Below are 21,107 nucleotides of genomic sequence, written 5' to 3' on the forward strand. Positions count from 1 at the left end.
ACAAACAAACAAAAAGTAAAAACCGTATCATTAAAATAGTACACGGAGAGGCTGGGGTTATGGCTCAGCAGTAGAGCGCTAGCCTCATGTGTGCGAGGCCCTGGGTTCGATCCTCAGCACCACATAAAAATAAATAAATAAAATAAAGATATTGTGTCCATCTACAACTAAAAAATAAAAATTTTTAAAAATAGTACATGGCAAAATCTATTAGATACTGAACAAGAAAACTGAGAATATACTTGTCTTTTTCATTTTCTTCATGTTTGGTAAGACTGCAGAGCTGAAGAGTATCAAGCTGCTGTGTAACTTCTTCGGCCCAACGACAATTTACTAGTTCTCGAAGCTGGAGAGGAGCACTGCAGAGAAAATCCATACACATATTCTGAGAAAAATGAGATTATTTTCTGAAATAAACACATTCCTCAAAACAGAGCTTACAATCACACTCATACCACAATACTATTAAACTATTAAAGACAATAAAAAAATGCTTTCAACTTATATTCACGTTAAAACAACATATATTAAAAACAAAAAATACTGATAATTCAGATTATGAACTGAATTTTCAACTCCTTAGTCTAAAGTTGTACAGTCCAAAATGACAGCCACAGGGAATACTGTTTGATGGTAGAGCTTAATGGTACAATACATGTGACAGCATTTGCGAGACCCTGGATTTGATCTGCACCACCACCGATATAAAACAAAAAATGATAGCCACTAGTCACATTTGACTATCTTACTTAAATTTTTAAAGAATAAAATGTCATAAGCTGGGGTTGTGGCTCAATGGTAGAGCGCTCGCCTAGCAGTCATGAGGCACTGGTTCAATCCTCAGCACCACATAAAAATAAAGGTTATCGTGTCCACCTACAACTAAAAAAAAAATATTAAAAACAAGAATAAAGTTTCATTACACAAACAAGACACATTTCATGCTCAAGAGCCACATGAAACTACCATATTGAATAGTGTAAATAGAGAACATTTCTATCATCACAGGACGTTTCATTTAATAGTGCTGGTTTTCTCACAAACTCATGTGAGAAAAGTAAATAATCCTGGAGGAAACAAGGGCAAAAGATTGCACTCTGCCACCACTATTTGAAATAACCAGAAGTTGAAACAAATTAAATGTTTCTCAATATGGGCATAAATAAATAAAACTACATAGTTACAGAGGGAAATATTATTCAAACATTTTTGTGTCTTTTGGTGAGGGGTACCAGAGATTGAACCCAGAGGCACTTAACCACTGAGTCACATCTGCAGCCTTTTTATTTTTTTATTTTGAGACAGGGTCTTGCTAAGTTGCTCAGGGCCTCACTAAGTTGCTGAAGCAGGCCTCAAATTTGTGATCCTCCCGCCTCAGCCTCTCAAGTTGCTGGGATTACAGGTATGTGCCACTGTGTTTACTCAAGCTTTTTAAAAAATGAGACACACACACACACACACACACACACACACATACATACATACAATCAAGGAAAGATATCTACCATTTTTATTAACGGTATTGTATCTGTGTAGTGTAACAAAAAGCATAAGGATATGTTATCAGTATATACAAAAACAAGTGTGTAGAAAAACAAATACCATACCAGGTATGGTGGTACACATTTACAATCCCAGCTACTCAAGAGGCCTAGCCTCTACAATTTAGGGACAGCCTGTCTCAAAATAAAAACTACCTGGGGCGCACTTGTAATCCCAGCAGCTCAACAGGCTGAGGCAAGAGGATCACAAGTTCAAAGCCAGCCCCAAGAACTTATCAAGTCCCTAAGCAACTCAGCAGAACCTTTCTCTAATAAACACAAAAAAGGGCTGGGATGTGGCCAAGTACACCTGAAATCCTCAGTGCCACCCCCACTTCACCCTGCCACCACAAAAATAACTAGAAATGTAGCCCAATGGTAGAGTGCCACTGGGTTCAATCCCTAACACTACCAAAGAAGAAAAAGAATAGATACTACACATAACAATTTCTTCTGAAAGTATTTTGTGAAAACACAGGATTTAAAATAGTACAACCAGAAGACTTCCCCCACCCCGTATGGGGTTGAACCCAGGGGTGGGCTATTTTTTAGTTACATCCCCAGTCCTTTTTTTTTCCCCCATTTTTGTGGAGGGGGGGTCCCAGATGGAGACAGGATATCACCGAATTGCTGAGGCTGGCCTCAAATTTGTCATCCTCCTGACTTAGCCTCTCAAGTTGCTAGGATTACACATATGTGCCATGATACCCCACTAGAACCTAAAGCCTTTTCATATTAATATTTATCGTGAATATTTTTAAACCAAAAATATGTAAACTTTTATTTAAATTATGAATAGCTAAGAAGTCACATGATAATTTTCTATGAGAGGCAGGGGTACAACATGCCAAGTAATGTAATACATCCTACATAATCTTAAGTCAGGGAAATTAGTGTTTCATTTCTTTTTAGACATAATACTTATTTTCTCTTTAAGCATATTAATGAGAAGTACAGTAAATTGCAAAGAAAATTTTGCCTTTATGAATCCTGAGGCACACTTTAACCCTGTAATCTTACTCTTTTTTAGGATTCACAAATGATTGTAGCAAAGTACTTACCGACAATGAGGACACTGAGCTCTCTGCTCTGTCAGCCAGCGCTAAAGAGGTAGAAGAATTAGATTTTGATTGTAAAAACACCATTAATTTATATATATATCCAGTATTTATAAATCAAATTTAATGAGTTTGTCTCATGATTTTCCCCTTCTTTTTATTTACAACACTTTATTATGATGATTTATTTGTTGTTCTCCTTTCACTGCTACATTATAATCTTATTAAAGGTTCAAACTATGATAGGGAATAACCTCACCATATTCTTTAATATGGTCAAAACATTGGGCTGGAGTTATAGCTCAGTAGTAGAGTGCTTGCCTGGCATGTGTGAGGCACCACATGTAAATAAATAAAATAAAAGTCCATTGACAAGTCAAAAAAAAGAACTAAAAACAGGCTGATTGCTGCAATACATGCCACTCTTGGCATCATATTTTTGTATCTGTTTATAATCCCAGCAGAATATCCTTTGCTTATGGTCTATAAATCCTTCCTGCCAGCTAGGTGTGGTGGCACACTCCTGTATTCCCATCTACTCTGGTGGCTGAGGCAGGTAGATCACAAGTTCAAGGCCAGCCAAGACAACTTAGCGGATCCTGATCTCAAAATTTTTAAAAAGTGAAAAAGAGCTGGGAGGTAGCTCAATAATAAATAGAGTGCTCTTGGGTTCAATCCCCAAACAACTACCACCGTACATTTCACATGCATATACAAACTGAGCCGTGTGCGGTGGCACATATAATCCCAGAGGCTTGGGAGGTGGAGGTAGGAGCATCAAGAGTTCAAAGCCAGCCTCAGCAACTCAGCAAGGAGGCCCTATGCAACTCAGTCAGACCCCTGTCTCTAAATAAAATAAAAAATAGGGCTGAGGATGTGGCTTAGTGGTAAAGAGCCTCTGGGTTCAATCCCCAGTCCAAAAGAAACACCAACACATGTACATCCCAGGAGAGTAAACTTTCCCTTCTCTGAATATTAGTGGCATTTTTACCTTCTATTCATGACCCTACCACAAAATAAATATGGCAACTTTATTATTTTGAGAAAAAATAATGAAATTCAGAGATAGAAAGTAGAATAGTAGTTACCAAGGAATTGGAGAGAGGAATAATGAGAAGTAATTGTTTAATGGGTATAATATTTTAGTTTGGGATGATGAAAAAAGTAGTGGAGATTGATAGTGGTGACAGCTGCATAATATAATGTACTTAATACCACAGAACTGTACACTTAGAAATAGTTAAGCGCCCTTTTAATTCAAGTGGCTCAGGAGGCTGAGGCAGGAGAATTCCAAGTTCAAAGCCAGGCTCAGCACTTAGTAAGGCTCTAAGCAACTTAGCAAAACCCTGTCTCAAAATAAAAAATAAAAAGGGCTGGGGATGTGGTTCAGTAGTTAAGCATCCCTAGGTTCAATCCCCAGTACCAAAAAAAAAATAAAAGTTAAAATGGAAAGTTTTACATTATTTAAATCTTACCACAATTTAAAAAAAGTCAAGCAAAGAATTACCATATGACCCAGAAATTCCACTACTAGGTACATAATCAAAAGAAATGAAAACAGGGACACAGATACTTATACACCTATGACTATTCAATAGCCAAAAGGTGAAAACAACCCAAGAGTCAATCAACCAACAAAAACAGATACATGAATTGCAGTATACATATGCAATGGAAGATTATTCAGCCATAAAAAAGAATGATATTGACACATGCTGCCTGAATGAACCTTGGACACATGCTAAATAAAACAAAACTCAAACACAGTATGATTTCACTCACATGAAATATTTAGATAAGTAAATTCAGAGAGACAGATTAGAGGTCACCATGGACTGGGGAAAGGGAGAAATGGAGAATTATTGCTTAATTGGTAAAGACTTTGAGGCAATGAAAGTTTTAGAAATGATGATATGGTTGTACAACATTGCAAATATAATTAATGACACAAGTGAACAATATGGATAAAATGGCAAATTTTGGTATATTTATTGCCACAAAGAGGAGTATAAAGTGTTTGTACAGACGCTGGAAAGATCATCACTCAAGAGAAATACTAACTAAAACCACAATGATATACTGTTATACACACTAGAACAGCTAAAACTCAAAAAAGTGAACATACCAAGTACTAGCATTAATTTGGAGGAAAAAGAACTCTCATACATTCCTGGTTTAAAATGTAAAATGATTCAACTACAGTTTGGCAATTAGTTAAAAAGTTAAACACACATCTACTAATATGATCTGGCCATTCTATAACTATTTATCCAAGCAAAAATCAAGCTTCAGTTCTTCAAAGACTTGTACACAAATATTCATAGGAGCTTTTCATGTAATAGCAAAAAACAATACCACATGTCCATCAACAGGTGGATAGACAAATCATGGCATATGCATGCAGTGAAACACTATTCAGCAATAAAAAGGACTACTACTGATAAAATGTAGATGAAGCTCAAAATAATTTTTTTTATTTCACTTCTGTCTTTTTTTATTTTTATTTATTTATTGATTGATTGATTGTGATGCTGGGAATTAAACCCAGGGCCTTATGCATGCAAGGCAAACACTCTAGCAAATGAGCTATCTCCCCAGCCCCTCAAAATAATTTTACCAAGTGAAAATAGTCAAACACAGTAACAGTACATATTATATTATTTCATTTGTATAAAATTTTAAAAAAAAACAACTTATCTATAGAGCATAAACCAAATTGGTGGTTTCCTGGTAACTACAAGAGGGAAGGCACAAGAAAATTTGGGGGAATAATAGGTATATTCAATAACCTGAATACAGTGATAGTTTTACAAGTATATACTTATATTAAAACGTATTCAACTGAAAGAAAACGTCAAAATGTATATTTTAAACAATTCTACCTAATAAAAATGACTAGCAAAATAAAAACAAAATGAAGTCAATAATTATAAGCAATACTACCAATGCTAAAAATCAAGGGGGTCAAAAAAAGTTGAATGAGAAAGATGGTATCAAAAAAAAAAGGGAGAAGATACAAATAGAAAAAGATGAAAAAAAAACAGGTATAGCTGGATAAATAAGAGAGATCTTGGCTGAAAATACATCCAATGTTCCCACCTTTTAATGTGGAAACCAACCCATGAGTTGAGCACTGGCATGGAGATGAGTACAGTCCTGGTCTGTCACCAAACTACTGGCTGATTTTAGACACATCTATTCCTAAATCTGGACCTTGTACATAAAACACATGCCTAGAAATTCAGAAGGCTGAGGGAGGAGGATGGCAAGTTCCAAGCCAGCCTCAGTAATTTAGCAAGACCTGCTCAAAATAAAATAAAAAAGGCTATGGTGTAGCTCAGTGGTAAGGCCTCTGGGTTCAATTCCCAGTATGGGGCAGGGGTAGGAGGGAGCATAGACCTTTGTTTTATTCAGTGACACAAATATCTGTACCATCAGTCAAATTTCCATGATCAATAAATAAAGATGGAATGGGGAAAAAGGAAACACTGTTGGTTACAATTTGGTGAAGACTTGCTCCAGTCATTAAATCAACTTCCTCCAGCATTGTTAATTCCTCTCTAATGATTCAGTGGTAGCAAGATACAAATTAAGCAAAAGCACTGACTACCACCATCCCCCTTCAACAGTGCCTTATTTTTTTCTTATATTACATTTGTCCTAAAAGGTTTTTTTGGTACTGGGGATTGAACTCGGGGGCACTCAACCACTGAGTCACATCCCCAGCCCTATTTTGTATTTTATTTAGAGACAGGGGTCTCACTGAGTTGCCTAGAGCCTCACTTTAGCTGAGGCTGGCTTTGAATTCACGATCCTCCTGCCTCAGCCTCCTGAGCCACTGGGATTATAGATATGCACCACTGCACGTGGCCTCTCCTGAAAGTTTTTTATGTTTGCTTTTTCTCTTCCCACTCTCTCCCATCAGGTTTTCATCCTCACTATTCCACTAAGTCTCCACCAGGTCACCAATAACCTATCCATTTTGAAATCCAATGACTAATTCCCAAGTTAGAACCATAAAACACAACTAAATAGTATTAGGCTCTTGCTTGGTCTCTTTTGCTCACCTCCTCCTGACCTCTAAATGGTTAGAATGCCCCAGAGTTCAGACCTAAATTCTGTTCCCACAGGAGATAATCTGAGTGTTCCCATCTAGTTTCTCCATTTTAAATACGATCTAAATGCTGATTATATTGGTCTCTCTAACCTCCCCTTACTCAAGACTTACTTTTGCCAGGCATGGTAGTGCAAACCTATAATCCCAGCACCTTGGGAGGTGGACACAGGAGGATCACAAATTTGAGACAGCCGATTTCAGAATAAAAAATAAAAAAAGAATTGAGATATAACTCAGTGGTAGAGTATCCCTGGGTTCAATCCCCAGTACTGAGGGAGGGGGGAAAAAAAGTCAAAGCTGAAGGAATAGATCTAGGACCCATATACAGAGGATAACAAAAACCTGCAAAAATTAATCATTTCCCAAAGTAGACACACTTTTCCAGAATCCTCAGAATAGAGAAAGCCAGCATCAATATATAAGAAATGAATGTGCATTCCTGTAATTCCAGCAACTTGGGAGGCTAAGGCAAATTTGAAGCAAGTCTCAGCAACTTAGCAGACCCTATCTCAAAATAAAAATTAAAATGGCTAGGGGTGCATCTCAGAGTAGAGCAACCCTGGGTTCAAATCCCAGTACCCCCCAAAAAAGGCACTTAAGAGACAGGAGCAATGTAACAAAGAAAAAAAGATTCAAGGATGTATAAACTAATAATCAGAGATCATAAGCATACAAGACCTTCATTAAAAGGAACTGAGTCCAGATTTACACTCTACCAATTAATGAGTTATGGTGATGGAGGTATATCACTTAACCTCTTAGGCTACAGTTCCACTATTGATAAAACAAATGCTATGTGTATTGGTTGATGTTTTAACAACAAGAAGGATATAATACCTTACAAGTGGATGATGCTTTATAATCTCTGAATTTCTTTTAGCTTTATTCATTTAATGCCTAACGACCCTGTGAGGCAGATTGTGTTATCTGAATCCTATAGCTGAGGAAACAAGGCTAATAGATTTAATTCTCTCCTTTTATCAGTGTGAGAACATCATATGTAACCTAGCTCTACTAGAAGCACATGGTGTAGAGGCAAAGGACAGACTCTAAAGTCTTATTGGGTTCAAACCTAGGTCCAACATTTGCTGTATGTGTGACTGGAAGAAAATTATTGAAATGGTACAAATATTATTCTTGACAAAGGGATATTTATCTTTTTTAGGCAAGAATAAGGAAACAAATTTTCAGGTGAAGAGCACATTAGAAGGCTTTGATTTTCTCAGTAAAGGAATATCTCAAGAGTAATGTGAGCAAGACATTTTTCAACTGTGCTCTGCAAACATCTTCCTGGATCCCCACAATCAAAATAAGTTCTTCTGTTTTATACCTTGAGCTTTCCCACAATTTTCAGGGATTCTCTTGTATTCAAGTGATAGTTACCCCCGCCCCCACCCACCCAGCCCTACCTTGGTACTATGCTACCTTCTTATTTTGAGACAAGTTCTCATTAAATTGTGGTGGAAGCCTTGAACTTGTGATCCTCATGCCTCAGCCTCCAGAGTCACTAGAGGTGTGCACCACTGCACTCAGCTTGTATTCAATTTTAAAACCACTGGATTATATCCATCTCTATGGTCTCTTGTAAGATTATAATGTGATTCTCTCAGATTTAAGCTCTTGCAAAAAAGGCACTTTGTCATTTATCTTAGTATTCCTCAACCCCAAACATAATGCAGGTAAACATTTTACAAGTATTTGTTAAATGTATAGAGAAGTTAATAATTTAAATATATTAAAATTACAGTTAACTTTATTTCCAGAAGCACTATTTATCTCCATACAAATTGGCGATATATTAAAGAATCGTCATTTAAAAGACATTTTTTTAAAAGGACTCAAAATGTAAAATAAGAAAAAAAAAGACATGGAAATGGTTGAAGATCATACATAAACTGAACACATTTAAAAAGAAGTACAACTTACCCTAATACAGCTGAAACAACAAAGCTTGGAGCAATGAGGACACAGGCGAGCATCCCGCAATTTTTCCATACAAATGAAGCATCGGAAAACCTCAGCAATGCTCTTAAAATAATAAAAAAGACATAAAGTCCCAAGATAAGACTACTGAATCAAAAGTTTAAAACATGCTAAAAATTATTCACTGAACATTTACATTTATTCTGGGCTAACACCTTAGTTTTAACTATACTCCCAATCAGAAATTAGCTAGTCAAAGCTCAGGGTGCCTCAGAATACCTCCTGGAAATTGGGGGTCGGGGGACTGTGGTTTTTTGGGTTTTTTTTAAGCTTGACAATGAATCTGTTCTAAGGAAAATGTATGAAATGCAAAGATTATCTACAAATGTTTTCAACGAAGGATTAACAATAATGGCAAGAATCTAGCTATAGCCCCAGTGTCCAAATATTAAGTAAATTATAGTAATTATAAGACAGAGTCACTAAAAATATTTCTTGACTGATGGACATGGTGGTCCACCCAGCTTCTTGGGAGGCTGAGACACAAGAATCAAAAGTTCAAGGCCAGACTGGACAATTTAGCAAGACCCTCTCAAAAAAGGGATAAGGAATATAGCTCAGCGGTAGAGTCCCCAGAGGTTTAACCCCCAGTACCACAAAATAAATTAAAAAAAAACAAAAAAAAAACACAGGAGTAAGGGAGAATGCAGTATGTGACTCAGGGGTACAGCACTTGCCTAGCATGTGCTAGACCCTAGTTTAAATCCCTAGTACTGCAAAAAGAAAAACAAGTGTGTTTGACTTAATGATACAGAAAAAATGCTTATGATCTATCATGCTAAAAAAAAAAAAAAATCTGTGTGACTAAATGTACAATATAAACTGTTTATTTTTTCTGCAGTTTCCCCAAAGGGAAATTGCTTTTATAATTAAGAAGACAAACACTGCCAAGCACAGTGGTGCAGTGACTGTAATCCCAGTGACTCCTGAGGCTGAAGGAGGAGGATTGCAAGTTCAAGGCCAGTCTTGGCAATTTAGTGAAACCCTAAGCAGCTTACAGAGATTCTGTCTCAAACAAATAAGGGCTGGGGATGTAGCTCAGTGATAAAATGCCCCTGGGTTCAATCTCCAGTGCCAAAAAAAGGAAAACATTTTAGAAAAACATGAATCCCATTTGCAGTGTATTCTGATCCAGAAATAAACAAATTCATTAATCCAGAAATATGATTTTCTGTCCTGACACTGTGACCAACTAACTATTTAAGACTGAGAATCTACCCCCTACTGAAAATTACGATGGCAACTCTTTGGGGCCTTAGAAAAAAACAACTTGTAAATAGAACGCTATTATCTTTGCAAACCTCAGTTGAATCAATTTAGGAAGCAACTGGCAAAACAAGAAAACGCATAAAATGGATTTTTTTTTTGTTTGTTTGACAGGACTGACATTTAATTTTATTCCATTTCGGAAGAATTAAACTCTCCTAAAACAAGGAAATTTTACAAAACTTTTATAATATTTTCACTTGGGGAATTAAGGAGAAAATTATTCATGAGTTTAATCATAAACGCAGGAATAGAACTTGTAAGATGCAGACTTTTAGCTCACTGGGGGTGGTCAAAAAGATCACTAGAAGAACTAGTTTCAAGTGGAGGGGTCCAAAATACAGTTACCCTTATCAAGAAGCAAGGATTTCTTACTTCAGTTATTTGAAAGGTTCGAAATTAGGCAATCATTATGTAATTATGCCCATGGTAATTGTGCCCATGAGGACTTATGAAAATATCCCAACCATGTGAAATCACAGCTTACAAGAATCAGATATGAAAGTCTGTTCTAGATGCTACGGTCAAATAAGACAGTAGGAAATATATATATATTTGTATATCTCAATCTAGGAAAGGCAGAAGCCTGCGAAATCTAACACAGGGAGGGAAAAATGATTATCCATTCGGAGCGAGATGTGGATGCGCTCTCAAGTACAAGTAGTAGTGGCGAGTAGCAAGGCATGTCTATCTGATGAATTTGCAGTTTTGTTCTGCACAGGTTGTATTTTTGCAAATACTCGGTGGCGATAAGTACAGGTGCCGAGATATCCTGAAAACACCCAGAATACGCAGCTCCTGACTGCGGAACAGTCTTGAGTAGGAGAAACCCAAATGGTTGCAGAACGAGCAGCGGGCCAGCGCTCCACGCAGCGGCAACCACCGCAAGGGGTAGGGGGACGCCTACCAGAAGGATGTCGAGGGAATGGCGCCCCGAATAAAAAACGCTCACAAGGTGGCGGGGGAAACTAACCACCACCCTCCACAACCCCCCCCCCCCTCACCTCCACACTCTGTTCATCCATTGCCTCCGGCTCTCGGCGGGGCCCCCGGCGACCCGCGGAGTCCGTGGTTTGCCCTGTTAGGCGCTGGCCCGAGGTCGCCAGGTCAAATCACCAAGAACAGCCTGGGCCCGCGTCAGGGGGCTCCAACAACTGCCCAACCTGCGCGCCCCATCGCTTCAGGTTCTGTACGGGCTACCCCCATTTCGCCATTTTTATCCGCGAGCCCGCCTTGGGGCACAGAGGTAGAGCGAGCGGTGGCCAGAGCTCCTTCCTCCCGCCTCACCCGCCAGCGAGGGACAGCAAGAGCGCCTCAGCCCACGTGACGCGGGCGCGAGCGTATCTGAACTGCCACTGGACCCCCGAGGGCGCTGGTCACAGGCGAAGAAGGCGCCGCAGAGAATTCGCAAACACCAACGGTAACCAGGGCAGCTAGAGCGCGGCAGCCGGGGCAGACGCCGTACGCATGCGTCCAGAACGGGAGAGGAGGAGAAGCGGGCGCGTAGTTCCCGCGGTGCGGGGGCGCACACGAGACTTGACTAGTAGCTGCCGCAGGGTTGCTTGCCTTGCGCCGCAAGCTGGCGCCCGTCGCCGTAACTAATAGCTTCGCCTGGCTCCGCCCGGCTTCAGAGGGGCGGTGCCGCACCAGCCTCAAAAGTTAGCGCGCCAAAAACTAGAGCTACCTGGGGTGATTGTGGAAAACGCTGACTTCAAAGCCATACCCCTAGGTATTCTGACTCCTACGAGATTGTTGGATGGGTAAAGAAATGGGCATTTTCAGGAACCACTGGCGGTGACCCGCTGCAGATGGTCTGTGGTCAACACCTTTAGAAATCCTCAAATGGAGAATTCCTGGTTAGTAGATCTTTCTCTGAGAGGAAGCCCTATTCAAAGACTACCTTTTCGCCTAGCCCAGTGGAATTGGCAAAGCTCCAGTTTGTGAATACTGGAGAGGTGTTTCTCATTTCGCTGGATGGAGGACAGACCACGAATGAAGACACCTGACCAAACACCCCAGGCTTCCTTTCTTGCCAATTGAGTTGAGCTGTCGCCCTGTGACTACTGAAAAGGATCTCAGCTGTATTCACCTTTCCTATACGTGGGATCTACTTTCTACATTTTCCTGTCAGAAGAGACACGTGTATTGCAGAAATTTAAGTTGTGAGTCAGTGTGCATACATAAAATTCCTACTTTGAACCTCAGTCTTCCTTTCCGGTTTTTTGCAAAAAGCTATTTATTAGTACCACAATTTAGAGTATGCATGTAGGGAATTAATAACCTTGAATATTGGTTAGGGTTGTAGTTCAGTGGTGGAGTGCTTGCCTACCGTGTGAGGCACTGGGTTCGATCCTCATCAGCACCACATTTAAAAAAAATAAAGTTATTGTCCACGAAATAAATGGACAAACTAAAAAAAAAAAAAAAAAAAAAAAAAAAAAAAAAAAAAAAAAAAAAACCCTAGAATACCACACGTTCTGATTTACAGTAGTAGACAACAAGGTTTTAAATGGCATGATCCACAGACAAGATATGATTAATCTGTGAACGAAAATGCTTTCACTAAAAAGACAAAGTGATGGTTGCACAACGCTATACTAAAAGGTCCACTTTCCATTTTTTAATTGTTATGTGAGTTTTACTTCAATTTTAAAAATTTTTTGAGCACCAAGGGGCGATATCCCAGGCCTGTAATCCCAATAACTCGGAGGCACAGACAGGTGGATCACAAGTTTGAGGCTAGCCTCAGCAATTAAGCAAGGCCTTAGGCTATATTTAGACCCTGTCTCAAAAAAAAAAAAATTTAAAAAAAATAAGGTATGGGGATATAGCTCATCCCTGAGTTAAATCCCCAGTGTATGTATGTATATTATTTATATATATATATATAACATTGTGAAACAGTACAGTACTTGGGATTCCAAGATTAATGAGAAGTGGTTATTGCTCCTAAAGGACAGTACAGCAGACAAATAAGACAAACTACAATACATGATAAACACTAAAATAAGTTATTATATACTTGCCCAAGAAATTAAAAAATGTTTAAGGATTTATTGCACTAGTTCAAAATAATGAAAATTTAGAAAAACCTGGAAAATTAGGGCCCTTAGGTTATAAGCATGAAGTCTGATTCTAGCTAAATTGAGCAAAGAAAAAAATTAGTAGTCAGAATGCTTTAAAGTTCATCTGCCAAGCACTGGGGTTGGGGAGCCTGTTACCTGTTCTGTCAGAGTCCCTAAAGGCTGGCTGTGCTCCCCTCTCCACAACATAAATCTCCTAACTGCTATTGTATAACTTGTTACATAGCTTAAATGTCTCTCAACAAGGAACTAATCAAAATCATGGTACATCCATTTAACAGTTGTTAAAAAGAATGGTAGATGTGTGATATGTGACATGATGAAAACATTTACAATGAAAAAGAAATTAGTCAAGTGTGGTGATTTACACTTGTAATCCAGCAATTTGGGAGACTGAGGCAGTAGGATCACAAGTTTAAGGTCTGCCTTGGTAATTTAGTGAGGCCCTGAGCAACTTAGACCATGTCTCAAAATAAAAAGTTAAAAAGGACTTGGGGATGTAGCTCAGTGGTAAAGAACCCCTGGGTTCAATCCCCAGTATTCTGCCTGGCTCCATGGGGGTGGGGGGGAAAGAAACTAAAAACAGCTGCAGTACAATGTATGTTTATCAACCTGTTTTGTAAAACAAAAATAATTTTGTAAAAATCTAAATACATGTAGAAATGGTTGAAGAAATTGTACATTACTTTTGGAGAACAGGCATTTTTATACTTTTAATATGTTAAACATTTATTACTTATAACATATATAAAAACACTATAGTCACATAGGAGAAAAGTATAATCTAGATGAGAAATGATATCCAAATTAGCATAGTAAGAATGAAGATAAAGGGCTGGGGTTGTGGATCAGTGGTAGAGCACTTGCCTAGCACGCGCGAGGACCTGGGTTCGATCCTCAGCACCACATAAAAATAAATAAACAGGGCTGGGGTTGTGGCTCAGTGGTAGAGCGCTTGCCTAGCATTTGTGAGGTACTGAGTTCGATTCTCAGCACCACATACAAATACTTAAAATAAAGATCCATCAACAACTTTAAAAATATTTAAAATAACTAAATAAACAAAGTAAAGGTATTGTGTACAACTAAAAAATAAATTTAAAAAAATAATGAAGATAAAGTGGATGTTGGATATTATGAACAATTCAGAAAAAGAATTGTAGGTTTTATTGACTAAGAAGATAATCTTAATTGTACAGATTTCAATTTCAGCTAACAGAAGAGTGGCCATTAACAAAATAATAAGCATTCTGAACATCGTCAATTTGAATCTTCAGGGAGAGAATTTATTGGCAGTATGAATATAGAGCAAGCAGAAGTTATATTTAGGAGTCATCCACAGAGGCTTGAGGCTTGGGAAACGAAAAAATATATTGAAGCAGGGCATACTGGCAGACACCAGTAATCTCAGCTACTTGGGAAGCTAAAGCAAGAGGACCACAAATTTGAGACCTGCCCAGGAAAGTAAGGGAGACACTGTCTACCAAAAAAAAAAAAAAAAAAAAAAAAAAAGCTGGGGATGTAGTTCAGTGGTAGAATGATTGTCTAAGCATGCCTGAGGTCCTAGATTCAATCCCTAGTACAGTATTAAAACCAAAGGTTAAAATATATATATATGAGAGAGAGAGAGAAAGAAATGCATCAAGAACAATTTTAAGGAGACTGAGGGTTCCACCGCTCGACCAGCACGCTGTCTTCATACAAGAGGTTCGAAGCATAGAAGTTAACTAGTGAGATCAAAATAAACACACAAACTCAATTTACCTTTTTTCTTTGACCAGGTCTGAGAAGGCTCTCCCCTCTGGCTCCTGCCTCGAGCCACCCAGTGGGGCAGCGAGGTTTACACAGACTAGCAGGAGAGAGAGAGAGCACTCCAGGGAGTGGCCTTTTATTGGGGAACAAGAAATTCAGGGGAAAATTCCATCCAATGAAGGTCGAGGGGGACAGCATTCCAAGGTCAGGGTCAGTGATTGGTCTCAGGGTCAATGGTCAGTCACACCCCGACATGGATGGGCTCTCGCACCTAGAGAGGGTGGGGATTAGGTCCGACACAGTTTAGCCAGAAAACATGACACCCAATCAAGGCGGTGCCCAATCACAAGCGAGAATGGCTTCCCACAGAGGGTAAAAACTATCATTTAGAAAACAACTATAAAGGAAATCAGAGAAGAAAAGCAGCATAATCTAGTTTTTTTCCTGGACTATAAACAAACCACTTCAATACTAAAAAGAATTCGTTATGACCTCTTTATGATACTACCATTTCTTGAACACCACCATTTAACATCAGAACCCAGAGTCATTCCATGACAAGATGAGATAACATTAATTGCCTGAATTCTGAAGAAAATTAATACCTGATACTAAGGTATAATTTTTCTTTGTAATTAAAATATTAAAAATAGACCAGACAATTTTATTTTTTTTTAAAGAGAGAGAATTTTTAATATTTATTTTTCAATTTTCGGCGGACACACTTCTTTCTTTGTATGTGGTGCTGAGGATCAAACCCGGGCCGCACGCATGTCAGGCGAGTGCACTACTGCTTGAGCCACATCCCCAGCCCCAGACCAGACAATTTTAATGCAGCTTTTCTCCCAACCTGTTTGTCAGCTGTTTTAAATTATCAATTGGAAAATGCTGACAATGAATTTAAAAATCATATAAAAGTATAATTCTATAACCTGCAGATACCTTCCATGCATTTTTGCATTTTTCCCAGCATTTTCAAAACCTAGTTTTTATTATACACACACGCACACAATTTATTTAAGGCTTGCTAAATACAGTACCAAAACTTATGGTTAAATTTTTTAATATCTTATTATCCTTCCAACTAGTCTCACACTGAAAAGTTAATTGATTTGGTCAGGGTCACAGCTAGAATTTAAAAATCTAGTACAGTAGTCATCCTCCCTGCCGAGGTGGATGCCTCAAATTACAGATAATACCAAATTCTATATATACTATTTTTTCCTATGTCCTGATGCATTGCATCACTGCTTTGATAGTTAATTTTAGGCAACCTGACTGGATTAAGGAATACATATAGACTAAGGGTGTTTTCATAAGAGATTAGCATGTGAGTCTGGGTGAACAAAGTGAAGATCTTCCTTCATTGTAGATGAGCACCATTCTACTGGCTGGAGGCCAAGATAGACCAATACAGAAAGTGAATTAGTCCCTGTACCCAAGAACTGGGATAGACTCTTCTCCTGCCTTGGATATCACAAATCCAACCTTGTCAAACTCTGGAGTTCAGAACTTATCCCAGCAACTCTCTACCTCTAGGTTCCCAGACTTTTAGCCTTTTAGGAGTTAAACCAGCTTCTCTGGTTTTTAGATAGCCTAATATAAAACTTCTCAGACACCACACATCATGAGTCAATTATCCTAAGAAATCTCCTCTGTACATCTATATGCATATCCCATTGGTTCTCTCTCTTTGGAGAACCCAAATACAAATGTGTGATCAGAATGTTCAATCTGATAACCCAGATGGCTATTGAATGATTAAGACAGGTAGTTTATACAACGTGAATACACACAACAAAGGGATGCAGTAGGATGGCACAAGATTTATCACATGAGCCAGAATAATGTGAAACTTAAAACTTACAAATTTTTTATATCCAGAACTTGACAGTTATTATTTTTGGACTGCAGTTGACCACAGTTAACTAAAACCATGGAAAACAAAACTGCAGCTAAAAGGGTTAACTACTGTACTTATATCTCAGGTGTGACTCCAAAGCCCAATCTTTTTTTTTTTTCTTTACTTTTATTTATTTATTTATATGTGATGCTGAGGATCAAACCCAGTGCCTCACACATGCTAAGCAAGTGCTCAGTAATGAGCTACAGCCCCAGCCCCCAAAGCCCAATATTAACTATAAAACTGCAGTACCTGCTTCTCTTCTCCCTAATTTGGCATAGCTTCAGCATTTCCATAATAATTTCTTGACTATTCAATAATCTTATTATATAGATATACCATGATTAATTTTCCTACTCACCTACTACTAGCCAGATATACATATGTATTTATTAAGGATAAACCCAGAGCCTCACACATGGTAAGCATATGCACTACCACTGGGCTATACTTTCTATCCCACAATTTTTTTTTTTGGGGGGGGGGGAGGGTCCCAGGGATTGAACTCAGGGGCACTTGACCACTGAGCCATATCCCAGCCCTGTTTTTTTTTATTTTTATTTTTATTTAGAGACAGGATCTCACTGAGTTTAGTGCCTCGCTTTTTGCTGAGGCTGGCTTTGAACTCTCGATCCTCCTGCCTTAGTCTCCGAGCCTCTGGGATTATAGATGTGCGCCAGCGCTCCCAGCCACAATTTTTTTTAATCTGTCCCTATTTTGGTTTTTTGTTTGTTTTTCTGGTGCTGGGGATCAAACCCAGGTCTTCCCACATGTTAGACAAGCAATCTACCACTGCTTTCCCAGTCCTGTCCCTACTTTGGACAATTACTTGTTGCCAATAGTTGTTTGAAAATAAGTAGGGAATTTGGCTTACACATACAAAACTGGCAAATATCAGATACATCTACTTTTTTTTTTTCTTTTCTGAAACAGGGTCTTGCTATGTTGCCCAGGCTATCCTTGAACTTGAAATCCTCCTGCCTCAGTCTCTGGTTAGCTGGGATTATAGGCATGCACAACTACACCTGGCTTTCTTTCACATAAAATGAACAATTTCAGGGTTAGGGATGTAGTTCAGGTTAGGGATATAGGATGTATGAGGTCCTGGGTTCAATCTTCACTGCTGCAAAAACAAACAAAAAACAGTAAGAAACATAAGATGAAGGAAAACAAAGGGATTGTTGAAATACCACAGGAATAGTCTAACACAGCATTTGCAGAAAAGCTGTTGTTCAACATTAGCAGGCAGAAGGAATAGGCAAAAAAAAAAAGTGAGGCTTTCACAGAAAAGCCAACTTATTACATTAATTAGGTTTAATGAGATTATACATCATATATTAATGGTCTCATCAATAATGATTCCCATCTATAATCAACATTTCAAAAAATGGAAGTTTTTGGGCTGGGGTTGTGGCTCAGTGGTAGAGCACTAGCCTTGAACATGTGAGGTACTGGGTTCAATCCTCAGCACCACATAAAAATAAATAAAGATATTGTGTCCATCTACAACTAAAAATTTTTTTTAATGTAAGTTTTATATAAATATATATATAAACAATATGTTGCTTATTCTTTAATTTCTAAATCATACTCATTCACACACTGACTGCCTGAAATATACATAAACATTATTTTATGACAAGGCCGAATATCTACATTATCTCAACTATACAAAAAAAAAAAAACCGGTCCAAAATAGTGTTAAGGGACTTCCTTGAGTTAAAAATGCAAAACTAAGTATATTGGGCTGGAGATATAGCTCAGTTGGTAGAGTGCCTGCCTCACATGCACAAAGCCCTGGGTTCAAACCCCAGCATCACAAAAAAAAAAAGAAAACTGAATATATTTATAAATATATATTTAAATTCCTGCATTTCCATTCCACTTCTCTTTTTGGGGGGAGCGTGGGGGCTAAATTTTATATAGATAATATCTGCTCTTATATTTCCACTCATATTAAAGACATCACTACCCTCTCACTCAAGCCAAACCTCCTCTCCTTTACCAGTCCCCCACCTCCAATCATCAAGTGTTAACAAGACATCTTCCTAAATTTCTCTGGAATGGATCTCTTCCTTAGTTTCCTTTTGCAAGTCCATTTCTTCATGAGTCTGTTATGTGAGATTTTAATTGCTCTGTCACAGTTTTCTCTTCTTCAGTCAGTGGTGACAGCTAAAAAACAAATGATAAAATTTTTATATCAAAAATCTTCAAAGACTGTTAAACTCTGCTTCATCATATCAAAAATTTTTTAGCAACAAAAGTTTATTTACTTTTTTTTAATATTTATTTTTTAATTGTAGTTGGCCATAATACCTTTATTTATTTATTTTTATGCGGTGCTAAGGATTGAACCCAGGGCCTCGCACATACTAGGCGAGTACTCTACTGCTGAACAACAACCCCAGCGGCTCCACAAAAGTTTATACTATGCATGTAATCACCAATTTTAGGAAGACAGGGGAAAAAAATAAATATTTCATTATCTACATACAAGTTATTATGATGTTTGAGATTCCAGAGAAATTGCAATACAAAGAAAGATGACCAAGAAATCAAACAATTTTAGAACTAAAGAAAACCAAATAAATCATGTTTGTATGTCACATTCTAAAAATATTTTGAAAAGGAGATGTGAATAAAAATAGCCTCAAAATTTTCTCAGAGAAATAAGAGGCATGGGCTAAACTTGGAAGACTAATTAAAATGTATTTAACTGCAAATAATAAACATTTCAAAATAGATAAACTATAAAATATATTATCATTGCAAAATAAGTTCTGAAGAAAGAAAGACTTCAAAGCTGACTTAACTTGGTAACTTAACCATCTTGAGGAAGTCCTCAAGATTTTCTTCAATGAAGAAACTTCCTAATTACCTACTTCCAAACTTGCCCTCCTCACATCATTGGGATATAAGCCCATTCCTGAACCAATATGATTAAAAGGAAAATCCACTCCCCTTTCCAATCAAATATGTCCCTAGATCTAAGGATAGGACCAACTTCAACGCAGTCATGCATCTCTGAGGGAAGAGATGAATCCCAAAAAAATCTATACTCTGATATATTGGAAGGAAATAGATGTTAACAGCCAGCCAACACTATCTACCAAAAGCAGGAAGAAGCAAGAGTAAAAGCTAGAAGAAGGAAAACAAAGGAAGTTATATAGAATTTTCACAAAGCACCAAACAGTCTGCATGAAACAAAGGGTTATATGGGGAAATAATAGGAGATACAACTTGAAATCACTCAAATAGTTACAAATCTGCTTCATTATATAGGTCATCTCTAGAGAGACTGCTAAATCTGGAGTACCCAAGACCTACAGAATCAGAATCTCTAGGGCACTGCTATCCAATAAAACTTTCCATGATGCTGAAAATATTCTATATCTGTACTGTCCAATTGAGAGATGAGTAACTTGAATTTTCAATTTTATGTAATTGTTTACATTTTTACAGCCACATAATGGCTCTTGGTCAGCCTAGATGTCCAATAGAAGCTACACATATAGCTGGTGTGACTGACGAACTCCAAAATATTCACATGGATAAAATCATATGCCTTACTTCAACCCAAACAGTTACAGATTCACTGAGAACTAACAAATCTTTCCAGAATATCATTTACTACCATTGATAGAAAATTCTGTCTCTGCACTAAAAATATAAATTTTAAAAAGAATTCTGGACCAAATTTACTGGGTTATTAACCTGTGAAAATTACTCTGGCTACTAGCCCATATTTGAAATATAATTTAGTACAGAGCTAGCAGATGAATACAGCACAGGCAGCCCCACTTTGTTCACATACCCACCGCATAGACTATTTTCTGCCATTCCCAGATACAGTATAATACACCATGTTAAGTAGCCATTACCAATTAGCACCTGAGATAAAAATTTATAGGATATCCTTCATCCATATAATTTAGTTCTACACTTTGATTTCTTCTATAAATAGCCTACATTTTCTTTCTAAACTCCCAATTTTCTTTGATAGTAAAGGAACATGATGCCAAATCCTTCAATTGTCTTAGTCCCTAGGTTAGCAGCTCATATCCTTTTTTCTATTCTAAGGTATCTGAAGAGTACATCAGTGATAGAGACTCCCAATTACAAAGATTCCTATACTAAATGAGATGGGGATGGGGAATGAAATGAGAAAATGAAAAGGGAAATGGAAGTTTGGTCCAGCCATGCTTGACAACTCAATTGAAGGAAAGCAGAATTGAAAGAAAAAAAAAGAGGGATGGGACTTTTCAGTGCCAGAGCACTTGTCTAGCATGGTTTTGATAACCTAGTAATCAGAGAAAAAAAACAGTCACTGATATTAATGTTTTCTGTCTTGTAAGTCTTATTACTTTTTATAAGAACCAGCAGAGTGGGTACATCCAATAAACT

At 37.8% G+C, this 21,107-nt stretch overlaps 2 protein-coding genes across 6 annotated transcripts in view; both read right to left on the minus strand.

Annotated features, from left to right (window-relative positions):
* Positions 1 to 11,366, minus strand: part of Trim37 (tripartite motif containing 37) — a 190,459-nt gene extending 179,093 nt beyond the window's left edge. For 4 of the 5 annotated variants that reach the window (XM_076869753.1, XM_076869755.1, XM_076869751.1 and 1 more), the window contains exons 1-4: positions 10,970 to 11,366; positions 8,643 to 8,744; positions 2,603 to 2,643; positions 243 to 359 (exon numbers count right to left, since the gene is read on the minus strand). In XM_076869753.1, the coding sequence (XP_076725868.1) occupies positions 243 to 359; positions 2,603 to 2,643; positions 8,643 to 8,744; positions 10,970 to 10,990 (281 nt within the window). In that variant the 5' untranslated portion in view covers positions 10,991 to 11,366. The remainder of the gene's footprint in view (positions 1 to 242; positions 360 to 2,602; positions 2,644 to 8,642; positions 8,745 to 10,969) is intronic. The other variant, XM_076869752.1, reaches the window with a different exon arrangement.
* Positions 11,367 to 15,473: 4,107 nt separating this feature from the next.
* The window catches only part of Ska2 (spindle and kinetochore associated complex subunit 2), a 39,294-nt gene continuing 33,660 nt past the window's right edge, over positions 15,474 to 21,107 (minus strand). Inside the window, exon 4 of the mRNA XM_076870882.1 lies at positions 15,474 to 18,875. Within this exon, the coding sequence (XP_076726997.1) occupies positions 18,807 to 18,875 (69 nt within the window). The 3' untranslated portion in view covers positions 15,474 to 18,806. The remainder of the gene's footprint in view (positions 18,876 to 21,107) is intronic.

This window comes from Callospermophilus lateralis, chromosome 11 (genome assembly GCF_048772815.1).
Source record: "Callospermophilus lateralis isolate mCalLat2 chromosome 11, mCalLat2.hap1, whole genome shotgun sequence".
NCBI classification, from domain to species: domain Eukaryota; kingdom Metazoa; phylum Chordata; class Mammalia; order Rodentia; family Sciuridae; genus Callospermophilus; species Callospermophilus lateralis.